Source organism: Jatropha curcas, chromosome 11 (assembly GCF_041381405.1).
Source record: "Jatropha curcas cultivar XTBG-Jc1 chromosome 11, XTBG_Jcur_1.0, whole genome shotgun sequence".
Classification (NCBI taxonomy): Eukaryota; Viridiplantae; Streptophyta; class Magnoliopsida; order Malpighiales; family Euphorbiaceae; genus Jatropha; species Jatropha curcas.
The window spans coordinates 8,908,611-8,925,265 of record NC_143161.1 but is presented as its reverse complement, the minus strand read 5'-3'; the positions used below and the strand labels follow the sequence as shown (position 1 = coordinate 8,925,265).

The 16,655-nt window shown below is 33.1% G+C and overlaps 1 protein-coding gene, 3 non-coding genes and 1 pseudogene across 4 annotated transcripts; 1 reads left to right on the top strand and 4 right to left on the bottom strand.

Moving 5' to 3' along the window:
• Positions 1–10,576: 10,576 nt before the first annotated feature.
• Positions 10,577–12,360, bottom strand: LOC105642462 (AAA-ATPase ASD, mitochondrial). Its single transcript, XM_012227294.4, is given in 2 exon segments — positions 10,577–10,818; positions 10,820–12,360. Coding segments are annotated over 2 exon segments (1,539 nt in total). The 5' UTR covers positions 12,286–12,360; the 3' UTR covers positions 10,577–10,745.
• An 823-nt stretch (positions 12,361–13,183) lies between these two features.
• Positions 13,184–13,275, bottom strand: LOC119370644 (small nucleolar RNA R64/Z200 family). The gene has a single exon (XR_005178204.1). It is a non-coding gene; the product is annotated as a small nucleolar RNA R64/Z200 family (small nucleolar RNA).
• A 161-nt stretch (positions 13,276–13,436) lies between these two features.
• Positions 13,437–13,513, bottom strand: LOC119370648 (small nucleolar RNA SNORD18). Its single transcript, XR_005178208.1, has one exon. It is a non-coding gene; the product is annotated as a small nucleolar RNA SNORD18 (small nucleolar RNA).
• An 80-nt stretch (positions 13,514–13,593) lies between these two features.
• Positions 13,594–13,671, bottom strand: LOC119370651 (small nucleolar RNA Z199). Its single transcript, XR_005178211.1, has one exon. It is a non-coding gene; the product is annotated as a small nucleolar RNA Z199 (small nucleolar RNA).
• Positions 13,672–14,742: 1,071 nt separating this feature from the next.
• Positions 14,743–16,481, top strand: LOC149492515 (AAA-ATPase ASD, mitochondrial pseudogene; annotated as a pseudogene).
• Positions 16,482–16,655: the final 174 nt, after the last annotated feature.

Below are 16,655 nucleotides of genomic sequence, written 5' to 3'. Positions count from 1 at the left end.
AATATAATCAGATTTAAACGGATGCTCATAGTTTCTGTTAATCTGGGCAGGGTTCTATTAGATTTTAAAGCGGTTAACAGTTAAATCCTTCGTCGTACTTAGGATTGCTAGTTAATTAGGGGTTGTTATTAGATCGTATCTTAGCAACCTATTCTTACGGTAGAATTGGTTGGGTTGACGTTCTTTCTGGCTATAACTTGTCTGTAATATGAATTAAGGAATTAATCTTGAATCAATGATCATTCGAATCAAATCTTCGAACCGATCAATTGTTCAGGTTCAATTTTTAATTTTATTACATTTATTTCTTTGATTTAATTTTAATTCGTTTAGTTCGATTATTAAATTCCCTCGTTTCAATATTTATTTTTAATTTTATTTTCAGTTCTGGTTTATTTTCGACAAAGCTAATCCCTAGGGTTCGACCCTTCTCACCATATTTACAAGTTTTATTTTGTAGGAGAGCAGGTTAATTATTTTTGGCGGATTCGACGCCCGTCATATTGATTTAAAGATTCCAAACTGGTTTAAAAAATGGTGGCAAATAAGGGGTTTATCCAATGATATTCTCCCCCCTCCTATCATCTCTTTATATCAGTATTTTAAAGCCCATTATAAACCTAGACCTGAAGAAGCCCAAATTCCATCCTTAATGTACTATTGTATGGCCTTCTTTACGCCCTGGGTATATCAATGGTATTTGGACACTCAGTATGCCATAGGAACTCAAATTCCTATGTTGGTAAAACGACACAAGATTAAATGGTGGGGCTCTTTCAAGAACTCTACCACTGAACTTAAAATCGATCAATGGATTCGAACTAAACTTTCTGGTACACCTGCATTAACCTATGCTACAACTCTTGCTTTAAAGGATCAACCTACATTTGGAATCCAAAAAGCACAGTGTCAAGCCAGGTTAGCAGCGGCTAAAACACCTGATGAGTATAAAAGAATTTGCCAGGAAATGTTCCAGCAGCTTTCCACAGGTTCAGATTCTCCAATAAAACCCTCATCAAGTAAACCGCCAGCAGTTTCTTCAGATAAATCGTCATCCAAACCCAGTCTTAAAGGCAAAGCCAAATGGGCAGACATGACGTCCTCATCTTCGTCAACATCATCATCTTCCCTTGTTTCAAGTAAAGATAGCAATGATGATATTCTTCAATCAATAATAGTAAAAAGTAAAACTGACAAAAAAGAAAAAGGAAAAGCAAAGTTAAAATAAAAAAGTAAAGTGAAAAGAAAAGAGAAGAAAAAGAAGGACACTTCGTCCTCATCTGATTAAAAGGCAGAAGGAACCTTATTCCTTCACGTGTCTCTACAGTAAAAGGCAAACTCCAATGGCCGACCAAGCACTATTTCTCTACAGTAAAATTCTGTGGTAAAACAGAGCAATGTGCATCAACAGTAAACAGTCTACAGGAAAGAAAATTCTTTGTTTTTTCTTTATAAAGGGAGCCTCTCCCCTTGTGAAGGCATAAGTTTAGTTTTTAGTTAAGTTAACCATAATCCCTCTCTCCTTCTTCGCTCCTAGTTCAAGCTGTAAGCGTTCAAGTTGGAGAAAGTCTAAATCTAAAACTCTTGTAAGTTTTAAATCTTGTATTTATATTTTATAAATAAATAAAGTTTGTATTTTATATTAAACTGCTACGAATATAAGTCCGTGTTTACGGCACCTTTCTCTTCTCCCTCCACACTCTGACTTAATTCTGGGGATCCCAGGTTAAGGTTGCAGGAACCCTAAACCTTTGTGTTAAATTGTTGATTAAATTTGTCATAAGTATGCTCTGTGGATGCAGCTTAGTCTGATCTTCCACATCAGAAATATTGTTTAAACTGTATGTTAATTCTGAAGTAAAATCATACTTAATGAATTATATAACTATTCATATAAACCCAATTAATCATAGTATTTTAGTTCACAGTTATAATTTATTTTTAAATATTTGTATCTGTATTTATTTAAATCCGAGTAATAATCTTAGCTCTCTACATATATATGACTTGTAATTCATTAGTCTTTGTCAAAAGTTTTGTTGGTTTTGTTTTCAAAGAAACGATAAAAAAATTAAAAAGCATAAGTCTTTAGTTTAAAAGTATAAGTCTTTAGTCTTAAAAGCAAGTCATTAGTCTTTAGTCATAAGTCTTTATTATTTTTAGTCTTTTGTAAGTCTTTAGTCCTTAAAGTTTATATACGATAAAAATTAAAAAGCATTAGTCTAGTCTTTAAGTCTTTTAGTCTAGTCTTTTGTCATTAAATATAAAGTTTTTCAAAGTCTTTATATATATATTTATTTATAATTTTCTTGTAATTTAAATTTAAAATCTTCTAATAGAAGCCTTGATTTCCAAGTTCTTTTAGAAATTCTTAAGTTGGCTTCCTTCTTGCATAAATTTACTCCGCCTTTAAAATTCTCTTTTATCATATAACTTATTTATATTGAGTATATATATTTAATTTTTTTTTTATTGATCTGGATTGGGCTTTTTAAGAAGTCTATTATGAGGGTACGTTGCTCAAGAGATCCAGCGTCTCATCCCAATGGAGCAATTGGTAGTTGGTTATATTTAATAACTTTAATGCTAATAATTTATGCAAATAAAATATTAATTGGTATCTTTCTACTAGGGAAAAAAATTATAATATAGTAATAACAAGTGAAAATATTTTAAATAGCAACTAACTATTGACTTAGTGTATAGAAATTAGGTTAACGAATGCATGCAATTAATAATTTCATTGTTGTAAAAAAATGGTTGAATACATAATTTAACTTTTGAAGTTTAAAAAAAAAAAAACTTTGGGCCATTCCGAACTTTCACTCTCATCATGCTAGAGTAAATTTTGAAGGTTTAATATTGATTTGAGATGTGATTAATATAACTTTTGAAATAATAATTTTCACATTTTTTAACTGTCCAATAAGTGTTTAATTGATCTAATTTTATAAATTTAATTGTTTAATAGGTCAATTAAAGTGTTTAATATGCGTAATTTTATAAGTTGAAGTGTGCAATAAGAGGTAATTTTATAAGTTGAAGTCTAAGTAAAAGTTGAGGGTGTCACAAGATTTTTCGTAAAAAATACATGGGTGAATTTATATATTGAGCTTATAAAAAATGGAAAATAATTATGATAAAAGGAAAAAATAAAAAGGAAATGAATACGACAAGGAGATATATTTTCTAGGATAAAAAAAAATATTTTCAGTTATTTATTTCCTAAAGAACATTAAATTTATTTTCTAAATAATCTTAAATAGAATTGATTTTGATTGGATTGATGGGATTTGGTCTGCTTGTAGTGGAGAAAGAATTATAGTGTTTACTACTAATTATGTGGAGAAACTTGATCCAGCTTTAATTAGAAGGGGAAGAATGGATAGGCGTATAGAAATGTCTTACTGTTGTTTTGAAGCCTTTAAGGTTTTAGCTAACAATTATTTGGACATTGATTCTCATGAACTGTTTGTGAAAATTGAGAAATTGTTGGAGAAAGTTAAAATGACACCAGCTGATGTTGCAGAGAATTTGATGCCAAAATCAGTGGATGAAGATGAAGAGACTTGTCTGAAGAATTTGATTGCTGCTCTTGAGGAGGAAAAATTGAAAGCAGAGCAAGAAGAGAAAGAGAAAGAGAAAGAGAAAGAGAAAGAGCAAGATTCTAATAAAAAAGATGAGAAGGACAAAGAAGCTAATGGAGTATCAGTTAAAGAGATCAAAGAAAATGGCTTCACTGAAAATGGAAAGGTTTAAAATGATGACTTGCTATGTTTGTATTAATTATCGATTGTTATCAATAATTTAGTAGATTTATTAATGCATAATACGAGTTGAATGAGAAGAAATTTGTGTTATATTGTTGTATGTTGTATGATTTAAATTATACGACACCCTTTTTATATATATTTATTAATACATAATTATGATTTACATTTTACATTATAAAATGCATAATCAATTTCATTAAATTTCTTCATTGGTTGGACAATATGTATTTTCTCTAAAAATATTCGAAGTTTATGAAAGCTTTTTATTAGAATTATAACATTTCTGTACCAATCAAATATTGAAATTTTACTTTTACAACTCACTGTTTTGTAGATTTCAACAATAAGAATAAACTAATTTTTTTAAAAAAAATTCACCCATTAACTTAAATTTGAAATTTTCTAATATGGTCCACAAAGAAAGAGGTGACTAAAATTTTCTAACTTAGATTCTGAAGTTGGCTTCTTTCTCACGTTGATAAAACAGGGTCTCAAAAGTTTTCCGATCTGATTAATGCATAAAATTATATACTCTTTTTGTCCCAAAATTTAAGTCGCTTTTAGATAATTATTCTATCATAAAATATCAGTAGTTTTAAACATTTTGAATAATAAATAATATTTTTTTAATATTTTTCTTATTTAGATTAATTACAATAAATATTTTCACAAATAACTATTCTTTTTGAAATAAAAAGTAAATTACTTTTGAGTTTTGAGTTTGTTATACTTAAAGTAAAGAAAAAAAAAAAAGAAATTAATACGAGAAACCGACACGGGCCAATTTGAACGCATGGTCATTCATATTTTCCAAAAATTGGCATTTAGCAATTGACTATTGACTATTTAGTCAACCATTTTTAGATTATTACATGGGTTTGGATCATGTGATATCCTGCCAGTGGAAGGAACCGGGATTTTTCATAGAGACGAAAATAGATTTTCATATGATAAATAAAAAAATAAATTTAATTTAAAAGAGTGTTTTAAAATATAATATTATTTTCATAAGCAAATATATTATATGTGGTCAAAATTATTTTAATGAAAATAGTATAAATAACAACAAAATAATAGAGATTTTTTTAATATACATCATGATTCTCAATAGGAAAAAAATAATTTCCTAAAATTTACATATCAGAAATTGCAATAAGAATAATTATTAGTATTTAAATTTTTAAATATGTTACTGTAATTTTAAAACTCAATCATTTCAATTTCATATTTTTTTTCAAAAAGACTACTAAAATAAAATCATTAATTATAATATTAAATTCATTCTTTTGAAAAAATTAAATATCAAGTGTTTATTTAACGAATTTTGAATTTTAAAGTTTTTTTAAATTGTTAAATTTTAATTAAATAACCAATGATAAATAATTGAAATATAAATTTGTAATACTATTGTATATTTAAAAATTACATAAATTTTATGTATTTAAAAATTACATAAATTTTATGTATTTAAAAATTACATACATTGAGAGTACTATTCTCCCATGAAACATGAATGGGTGGGTTGGACTGGTGGGCCTTGTCGGAGGTGCTTTTATGCTTTTTCAATCATGGAAAACAATAATTTCCACTTTTTCAAAATCACTTAAGAGTTACCTACATACATTGTTTTTCAAAATCTCTTTTTTCTTCTGAAAAAAATGAGCAATTTTGGTTTTTCTTTTGTTTTTTTTTTCTAAATATAGATTTTAATGTTTGAGTTTTCCTTCTATTTTGGGAAATATAAGCATGGTCCTATTTGGCTTGAAACGGTGAGTTTTAATCAAAACCGGGTGTTTTGGCATTGTCTAAAAGTTGTTAGTGTAAGATAAGTTTGTTATGGTGTATACTTATCTTTAGCTTTTCTATTACGTATTTGTATCTCAGTCTTATCAATACTTGTGTATATATACGTATTATAGCAATATACAATAAACAACTTTCCTTTGCCATTCAATCTCTTCATGGTATCAGAGCCTTCTTGACCAAAACCTAATCTATTACATTTTTTTTTTCTTCTTCTTTGTGTTTTATCATGTCGATCGTTCCTTCCACTGGAACAATGGCAGTGCCCAATATCACTAGCCAACTTCCGATTAAGCTCACTACTACTAATTATTTGATCTGGAAGATGCAATTGGTACCAGTTCTCCATGGATACAATTTATATTCTCATGTTGATTCTACTCATACTGCTCCCACTAAATTTCTTCCTAATTCAGAAACTCCAAATCCTGCGTACTTGATCTGGTTTCGTGAGGACCAGCTTGTTTTGTCCTGGATTGTGCAATCTGTTTCTGAATCAATGATGGCTCAGCTTGTTGGTGTTACAACAGCTCTCGAGGCCTGGACAAAATTGGCGACTGCTTATTCTATTGGTTCTCGAACACATATTCGTCATCTTAAAAATGAATTGCACAGGCTTTCTCGGGGTACTGATTCTATTGAGACATATCTGCAGAAGGCTAAAGCTATTTCAAATAACTTAGCTGCTCTTGATAGTCCTGTCTTTAATGATGATTTATGTGGTGCTATTTTGGATGGTCTTGGTGGTGATTACAGACCATTTGTTCAGAATCAGGAGGCTCGAATGGAACCGGTCTCTTTTGATGACTTGCTTGGGTTGTTGTTGACTGAGGAAAAACAACTTAAACGTGATTCTCTTGATCTTGTTCAACCTGCAACTGCTTTTTATACATCCAAGCCGACTTCGCGTGGAGGAGGTCGCAGCGGATGATCTACTCGTGGTAGGGGTGGTCGTTCCATTCGGAATCATGATGGTTCCTATCATCAGTCTGCTACATCATCCATGATGTTCAGTGTTACAATTGTCAAGGTTTTGGTCACACTTCACGAACCTGCTCATCCCCAAAAAGGATTTCACCTCATCCCGCATCCAATCTTGCTGCTGCTAAACAAGGGTCTTCTCAAAAGTCTCAGCCTTGGTTGGTCGATTCTGGTGCTACACACCATCCGACGGGGAATCTCAACAATCTCAAACTTGATTCTGAGTACACTGGTCCTGAGGAGGTGGTCATTAGTAATGGTAAGACCTTACCCATTTCTCATGTTGGTCACTCTAGTCTCTCGTCTCCTTCTCATTCTTTCTCTTTGAATAATATTCTTTTTGTGCCTAAAGCTACTAATAGTTTGTTGTCTGTTCAAGCATTCGCTAAAGATAATGATGTTTCTATGGAATTCTTTCCCTCTTGTTACTATGTCAAGGATATCCGCACGAGGGTGCCTCTGCTGAAAGGCCAGAATAAGCATGGCTTATATGTTTTTCCACCTACTGCTGTTCCTGCTGCTGCTCTTTGTCAAGCTCATGGAGTTACTCTTGCTACTTTACATGCACGTTTAGGACACTTAAATAAGCGTACTTTATTGCAGTCTGTACGCGATAATAAAATTTCTGTTTCTTCATTTGAGTTTCCTCTGTGTTCTGCGTGTTGTACTAGCAAATCTCATCAATTACCATTTTCGGATTCCATCTCTAACATTAATGCACCATTACAATTATTATGTTCTGATGTTTGGGGACCTGCTCCAGTTGCTTCTTTGTCTGGGAATCGGTATTATGTTCTTTTCCATGATGCTTTTAGTAAATACACCTGGCTTTATTGTTTAAAGAGAAAATATGATGTTTTGCCTACGTTCATTAAATTTCGGTCATTAGTTGAAAATTATTTCAACACTACAATCAAACAATTTCAATGTGACTGGGGTGGGGAATATCAATCTCTAGCCAAATATCTTTCTGTCAATGGTATCTCATTGCGTGTTTCGTGTCCGTATACCCCTCAACAAAATGGGATAGCCGAAAGAAAACACCGCCATATAGTGGAAACTGGATTAGCAATGTTGCATCATGCCTCTATGCCTATTACTTACTGGGATTTTGCCTTTGAAACCAGTGTTTACTTGATTAATCGAATGCCTCTTGCTTCCAAAAGCACTCCTTATCAATCTCTCTTTAAATCGCCCTTATCCCTTGATAATCTTAAAGTGTTTGGTTGTCTCTGTTTCCTTATTTGCGTCCATATGCGAAGCATAAACTTGATTACCGTTCTAAGCCATGTGTATTTCTTAGGTATAGTTCCATTCACAAAGGTTATAAGTGTCTCCATGTTTCCACCAATAAAATTTTTATTTCTCGTCATGTCGTGTTTAATGAATCTATTTTCCCTTTTTCACAGGTGTGTAGCAATTCTTCCTATTCGACCAAGGTTGAGACTTGTTATCCCTATTCTGTTTGGGTTGGAAAAGGCATCTTATCTATCTCCCCATCAACACCATCTACTATGACATCTGCCCCATCTGCTTCTGTTTTACATCCTTCCCAGTTTCCTGTGATTTTGGCAAATAATAGATCATCAGAATCTTCTCAAGATACTGTTCCTGTGTCTGGTTCTCCCACTATTAGTACTTCTGTCAATCCGCTTGCTACATTAGAACCGATGGCAGAATCTACTTCTGTAGTTGATGTTGCTTCAGCAGATTCTCAATCACCTGATTCTCAGTTGGCAGTCACTGAAAATCAGATTGTTGCAGCTCCTATCACTCGAACACACTCTATGGTGACTCGGTCTCAAACTGGCTCATTGAAACCTCGGGTATTTTTATCTGTTGCTCCCTCCAACTCTTTACCATTGACGGTAAATGATGCAAAAAAATCAGAAAATTGGCGCAATGCTATGGCTGCGGAGCTTAATTCGTTGATTGCTTTGGGTACTTGGTCTTTGGTTGAACCACCTATTGATGCAAATATAGTGGGATACAAATGGGTGTTTCGTATTAAAGAGAAGGCAGATGGAACTCTAGACAAGTACAAAGCGCGTCTAATTGCTAAGGGATTTAATCAACGTCATGGGATTGATTACAAGGAAACATTTTCTCCAGTTGTGAAACCTACGACCATCCGATTGGTTCTTTCTGTTGCTGTTACAAATCGGTGGTTAGTAAAGCAATTAGACGTGTCTAATGCCTTTTTGCATGGGTCTCTTAATGAGAAGGTTTATATGAGTCAACCCCCGGGGTACAAAGATCCAACTTTCCCCAATCATGTTTGTCTGCTCCATCGGTCAATTTATGGCCTAAAACAGGCTCCTCATCAATGGTATAGTTGCTTGGCTAATGCTTTACTCTCTGTTGGCTTTGTTAAGTCCAAGATGGACACCTCTTCGTTTATTCTCTTGCAGAATGACGTCATTCTCTATTGTCTTGTTTATGTCGACGACATAATTTTAACTGGTAATTCTGTCCCTCGCATAACTCAAGTCATTAGTGAGCTTCAGAAGTCCTTTTTGTTAAAAGACTTAGGTCGGCTTAATTATTTTCTTGGGGTTGAGGCTTCTTGGCATGAGGATCAATTGTTTTTGTCTCAATCTAAATATATACAGGATCTGCTACTTAAAGCCAAATTTCATGCTTGTAAGGGGCTGCCAACACCTGCAGTACCATCTTCAACAAGTCAAAAATCTGGTTCAACTTCTTGTTCGGATCCATCCTTATTTCGGCAACTTGTTGGGCGCTTACATTATCTGGTTTTGACCCGGCCAGATATTAATTTTATTGTTAACAAATTGTCTCATTACATGCATGATCCAATGGAGGAGCACTGGCTTCGGTTGAAGCGGTTACTGCGTTATTTGAAGGAGACAATAGGGTATGGCATTCTTTACAAACCAGCTTCGTCTTCACGAATTTCTGCTTATAGTGAAGCAGATTGGGCAAGTTCTGTTGACGATCGTCGGTCAACTACGGGATTTTTAATATATTTTGGTGGCAACTTGGTTTCCTGGAATTCCAAAAAACAAAAGACTGTATCTCGTTCTTCCACTGAAGCGGAGTATCGTGCTATAGCTTCAACAATTATCGAATTAACATGGATACAAAGTATGCTTTTAGAAATGGGTATTGTATTAAAGAACCCACCAATCTTGTGGTGTGACAATCTTGGGGCCACCTATTTGACTGCCAATCCTATGTTTCATAGTAAGATGAAGCATGTGGAAATTGATGTTCATTTTGTGAGAGATAAAGTGGCAAGGAAAGAATTGATTGTTCGTTTCATATCTGGAAAAGATCAACTAGCTGATTGTTTGACTAAAGCGCTTCCGCGGCAACGGTTTCTTGATCTGAGAAACAAGCTACTGCTTTGTTCCAAAGAGTCATTAGCTTGAGGGGGCATGTTAGTGTAAGATAAGTTAGTTATGGTGTATACTTATCTTTAGCTTTTCTGTTACATATTTGTATCTCAATCTTATCAATACTTGTGTATATATACGTATTATAGCAATATACAATAAACAAATTTCCTTTGCCATTCAATCTCTTTAAAAGTTTGGTTCAAGTTTGCTGTAATAGAGACAGAGAGATCAAGGAGGGAGAATACAATGAAAATTACGGAGTTAGAGTTTTAGAATATTTAGTTTGTCTGATTTTCTTTGGATATTAATCTGTGATTTTGATTTTATTTGATTTATGCTTGATTTTGTTTATTCTTGTCGGAAAAAATCTACTTCCCCTTCTTCTTGTTGGGAAAAAGTATCTATTTAATACGTCACTTATTAAAAAAAACGTAATTTTTCTTTTTTAAAAGAAAAAAAAGTAATTTAATTCCTCTCTCATCGTTTCGATTCCAATAACCTACCAGGACATCCATAACTGCCGCTGCCTCCGCCATCTACATCATCAAGCTGAGACTTATCAAGATCAGTGGTTAAGAGAGCAAAATAGCTGTCCAACAGATCACACGATGTAAAGATTTTTGACTGTGAAAATATAAATTTGCTTATAGAACACAATTATTAACTCCTATTTTTCATTTGATTAATTTCGAAGCCTAATTTTTCAACTTATTGATGATCAAATAGAAACACTTTACTCTTGCAAATCTAAAGAGTAAATCTACATAAAATACCCAATTCAGTCATGTTTTTGAGCTTTGCTAATTTTATTTCTCAGTTAAAGTCTTCAAAGAGAATCCCCTTTTTCCCCATTTTCACTGAAGTCATTTTCTTTGATTTCTTTAACATTGTTCTTTACAAGCTTTCTCTTTCTCTTCTTGCTCTGCTTTTAACTTCTCTTCTTCCTCAGCCTTCTTTCTTGCTTCCTCTTCCTTTGCCTCCTCAAGAGCAGCAACCAAATTCTTTAAACAAGTCTCTTCATCTTCATCTACTGATTTTGGCATCAAATTCTCTGCAACGTCAGCTGGTGTCATCTTCACTTCCTCCAACAGTTTCTCAATTTTCACAAACAATTCGTGAGAATCTATGTCCAAATAATTGTTAGCTAAAACCTTAAAGGCTTCAAAACAACAGTAAGACATTTCTATGTGCCTATCCATTCTTCCCCTTCTGATTAAAGCTGGATCAAGTTTCTCCACATAATTAGTAGTGAACACAAAGATCTTTTCTCCGCTGCAAGCAGACCAAATTCCATCAATGAAATTCAAAAGCCCAGATAGAGTCACCTTACTACTTTTGCCTTTTTCTTCTTCTAATTCCTTTTTCTTTTTAGAAATCGGATCGTTATTTTCACCTTTCTCATCATCTTCATCTTTCTCCTTCTTTGGCTTTCTTTGACCAGTAAGATCAAGAGAACAATCAATATCCTCAATCACAATAATGGACTTACTGGTTGTCTCAATCAATAACTTCCTAAGCTCACTGTTATCCTTAACTGTAGTTAATTCAAGATCATAAACATCATAATTCAAGAAATTAGCCATAGCAACAACCATCGTCGACTTCCCAGTTCCTGGTGGACCAAAAAGCAAATAACCTCTTTTCCAAGCTTTCCCAATCTTGGCGTAATAATCTTTCCCTTTAGTAAACTTGATCAAATCGTTCTTGATCTGTTCTTTCATCTTTGTCGCCATTGCCAAAGTATCAAAACTCGCAGGATGCTCAAACACCACATGACTCCATTTGGTAGCTTTCCATCCATGCCAATTATCACTTGGATTATTAGTATAAAGCTTTCTCTGCCTATTCTTAACAGAAATCGCTTTCCCTTCTTTAATAACATGATCTATGTAAGACGTCATAATGGTTTCTCTATGACGCCCATGGACAGTGAGTTTAAAATATCTTCTCTCATCCTTGTCAGGATAGAAGGAAAAAGACTGTGTTTTGGGGGTATTTTTCCTTGAAGACCACCAGATTTTGATTCCATTGAAGTCATCAGTAATTTCTTCATGATCATCCATAGTAAGAACAACAGATTGGTTATCTTTAACAACATCAGCCTTTAACCGCTTGGCGCGCATAGAAGAGTTGGCGCTAAGGTAGCTTTGGATGGCGGTATAGACTTCGCTGCGCTTCAGACGCTCGCCTGTGTATTCATGGAAGGTGATGTGAATATAAGGAGAGGTAAAAGCTATCAATTTCTGCAAATATGTTCTGGCGTAGCCATGAAGTTGATCAGGGAAGTACTGTTGAAACATAGCATAAGCAAACATTAGGCTTCCAATTGCGGTGCCAAGATTAGTCCACATCTCTAGTACACTCATCTTGTTTGGATAGAGAGAAAATATTTTGTTTTGGCTTGAAAGATGAGAAAAGAAATGTGTTGGGGTTTGGTTTATATAGTGAGTATAATGCTATGTTTGGCTTTGTGAATTTTTTAGTTTTAGTTTTATTTTTCTTGGTAATTACCTGTTTCTTTCTTGCTAGCTTCCTGTATATACCGAAGAAGGTGTCATGAGGATTAGATTGTAATTTTAATCTAGACAAAAAAAAACAAAAAAGGGATTGTTGGATTCGAGTTTAATTGAATTCACGCGCTATAGTTTATAAATTAAAACAAAGATTAATTTGGTCCTGAATTTATTTAACAAGACTATAAAATTTAGATATGAAATTTTCTGCCTATTTAACTTTTAAATTTATAAAATAATTAAAAAAAGATTCAATTTCACATTTTAAATTTAGCCTTTATTCCTATCTCAAATTTAAACATAAAAACTCAAATTTGAAAATTATTCTATCATAAGCTTTTTTTTTTAATATATATATCTTGTAAAATTCAAATCATCAATTTTGAACGTCTTCGTCAAGCAACAACAGTTAATGAAAAGGTCTTCCAAAATATATCAATTTATTTTTAAAAAACGTTAATATAAATGATGTAACGTGACATTGAGGTTAATGTGGATCCAGATCAGTTAATGCTGTTTTTTTTTTAATTTTTTTTCAGAAGTTTGAATAAAGTTAAAAAGTGCGCATTTTATAAAAAAAATTTTTATAAGAAAAAACTTCAAAATGCCTCATCTAGGTCTAAAGATCAATTTTTAGATTTTAAAATATTTTCCCATTTGGACCATGCTGAATTAAATTAAAGAATGTAAATCCCAGCCCAATGATTCTCAATTTTAAAGAGCTCTTCTTTTCTAAATTTGGGAGAACTCACTTCTGCTCAGAGAGATGAAATTTCTTCTCATTGATTGAAAATCTCTGAAGTCTGACATGTGAATCATTTCATAAATTCATCACAGCAGAAGCTCAACATTTTAAGCCACACATAAAAAATAAAAAAAATAATAAAAAAAAAAACTAATAAACAAGACTAACTTAAAAAAGTTCTGCCATAATTAATTTCTTTACAAAAATTAAATTCTACAACAATATTTTTAAACAATTCTAAAATCTGATATATTAAAATGAGATCAGAGTGTGCTAAAATGGTAATCAGTCACAGTTAAATCAGAAACACGGACCAAATATTACTCATCATATCTCATCTAAAAAATCAAAAGAAAAAAAAATGATAAAATCAAAAACCTTCAGAGATCTACAAGGAAAAAAAAAACTTCATAATCAATCATCAGAGACTTAAATACCATGAATCATGGAACGTATTCCATCATATTGTTGCAGTTTTTTCTCATCAATTGATTGAGATTTTTCATAATCGACATAAAATATAAATGCAAAAAAATTAAAAAAACAATAAAAATCATGTTACAACTGTAAATACAAAAAAATATTAACAAAAAAAAAATAGAAAAAGAAGAACTTACCTGCAGTGCAGTGCTGACCGGCGGCGGCGGGTGAGACCAGAAAAGCAGTCGACGGGCATCAGAACTTGCCTGATGGAGTGAGACAGAGGGAGAGAGGCTACAGAGAGAGAGAGAGAGAGAGAGAGAGAGAGAGAGGCGTAAGACTGAAATTAGTCTCGCGCGAGAGAGGAAGGCGAATAAATCGTTAGCGGCTGACCAGATCGGTCACTAAAATAAAACAATAATCGGTTGCTATTTTAATTGACGCAGAAAAAAAGCACCGTCACTAATAAAAAAAATTAATAGTTAATCGGTCGCTAATTATCGCACACTCGTTGCTAATCTGTTGCTAATAATTCCCGCCAAATATTTGGTGCCAAATATAGCGACAAAATATATTTCGGTAGCTATTCTGTAATACTTATTGGTGCTAATTCTTGACGCAAAATAGAGCGACGGATGTCAATTCAATCACTAGTGCTAGTTTACCAAAGGTTTCACGAGAAATTTTTATTGCTGGCGGTCGCATCTCTGTCCCTAATTAGCGACTGCATCACGTCAATCATTAAAGTCGTTCACTAAAAAACCCTTTTTTTTTTTTTTGTAGTAATGTAGCTTTTAGTAATTACCTCTATTATTTACAGTGTTCAGCGGTGTAACATTTATACTAGTATTTAGAGTTTGAAACAATGAGTTGTGATACATTACTCCTTTTAATTTTCAATAAGACACTAACAGCCATTAAGACAACAAATTTTACTCAACAATCACTAAAAATATAAATTATTTTCTGAAACAAGTGGAAAAGCAACAAATTATTTATTTAATCATTCTTGGAAAATTCCAAGAAATGAACAAGTAAGTCTTTACCTACCTTCTTTACCAAGCAAACACACTTCATTCCCGAAGTTTTTTCCCTATATAAATAGCTCCACACAAGTGTTTCAGAATCCCTATCTATCTAAAAATCATTAAACACACTACCAACTTCTACTCCAAAACAGAAACTACTGCCCTTAAGACCCAAAAAAAATGATCATAACAGAGCTATTTACTCAGTTAGGCTCAGCAACTGCTGGCCTAATGTTTGCTTGGGCCGTGTTTCAGCAATACTTCCCTTATGAACTTCGCAGCTATATTGATACATATAGCCAAAAGATTATTAGCATCTTCTACCCATATATTCATATCATCTTTGATGAATATACCGGCGAAGACCTTCGACGCAGCGACGTCTACGCCGCCATTCAAAACTACCTTAGTACCAACTCATCAACGCGCGCCAAGCGGCTTAAAGCTGATGTAGTCAAAGATGGGAAGTCTGTGTTACTTACAATGGATCACAATGAACAAATCTCTGATGATTTTAATGGAATTAAAGTTTGTTGGACTTCAATAAAAAATGATACCAAAACGAAGCAGTTTACTTTCTATCCGGAATTGGATGAAAGCAGGTTTTTCAAACTCACTGTCCATAGACGATATAGAGATATCATTATTAAGTCTTACATAGATCATATTATCAAGGAAGGGAAGGCCATTGCAGTTAGAAATCGGCAAAGAAAGCTTTATACTAATAATCCAAGCAAGAATTGATACGGATGGAGAGGTGCTAAATGGAGCCATGTCGTGTTTGAGCATCCTGCGTAGTTTGACAGTTTGGCCATGGGTATAAAGATGAAAGAACAGATAAAGAATGATCTGATCAAGTTAATGCCATGATTGGGAAAGCTTGGAAAAGAGGTTATCTTCTTTATGGTCCACCAGGAACCGGAAAGTCCACTATGATTGCTGCTATGGTTGATTTATTGAATTATGATGTTTATGATATTGAATTAACTACCATTAAAGATAACAGTGAGCATAGGAAGTTATTGATTGAAACTACCAGTAAGTCTATTATTGTAATAGAGGATATTGATTGTTCTCTTGATCTTACTGGTCAAAGAAAGCCAAAGAAAGTGAAAGATGATGAAGAAGACGATCCGATTTCTAAAAAGAGAAAGGAATTAGAAGAAGAAACAAGTAGTAAGGTGACTCTATCTGGGCTTTTGAATGTCATTGATGGGATTTGGTCTGCTTGTGGCGGAGAGAGAATTATTATTTTTACTACCAATTATGTGGAGAAACTTGATCCGGCTTTAATTAGAAGGGGAAGAATGGATAAGCATATAGAAATGTCTTATTGCTGCTTTGAAGCTTTTAAGGTTTTAGCTAAGAATTATCTGGATGTAGATTCCCATGAATTGTTTGCGAAAATTGAGAATTTGATGAAGGAAATTAAAATGGCACCAGCCGATGTTGCTGAGAATTTGATGCCAAAATCAGTAGATGAAGATGAAGAGACTTGTTTGAAGAATTTTATTGCAAGTCTAGAGGAGGCAAAATTGAAAGCAGAGCAAGAAGCAAAGTTGAAGGCAGAGCAAGAAGAGAAAGAGAAAGAGAAAGATTCTGATGTAGTACTAGTTAAAGAACCCAAAGAAAATGGCTTCACTGAAAATGGAAAGGAATAAGATGATGAGTTCCTCCATGTTGATGATGGCTAGGGTTGTGGTTTTTATATTGTGTGATTGTTTATATAGTGTTATGATTGCAATCTGATTGTAAATCTGGATTGAATAATTAGGATTCTTTATAAATATTTGCATAGGTTTTAGGGATTTGATGTAATTAAGCATCAGTATGATTGTGAATTCAGTATCAATAATATCTTCTAAAGTGTCTTTGTAATTACATGTTTGCTTGTACCAATCACAACTCAAATCCTCTCCATGCACATGTTTCAAAGGTTTTAGGAGTAAAAGAGTGCTATGAATTTGTTTAATAAAAGTTGAAAATTATTTTTCTAGAAATTGTTACTTGAAATGTTTTTTTGAAGTATT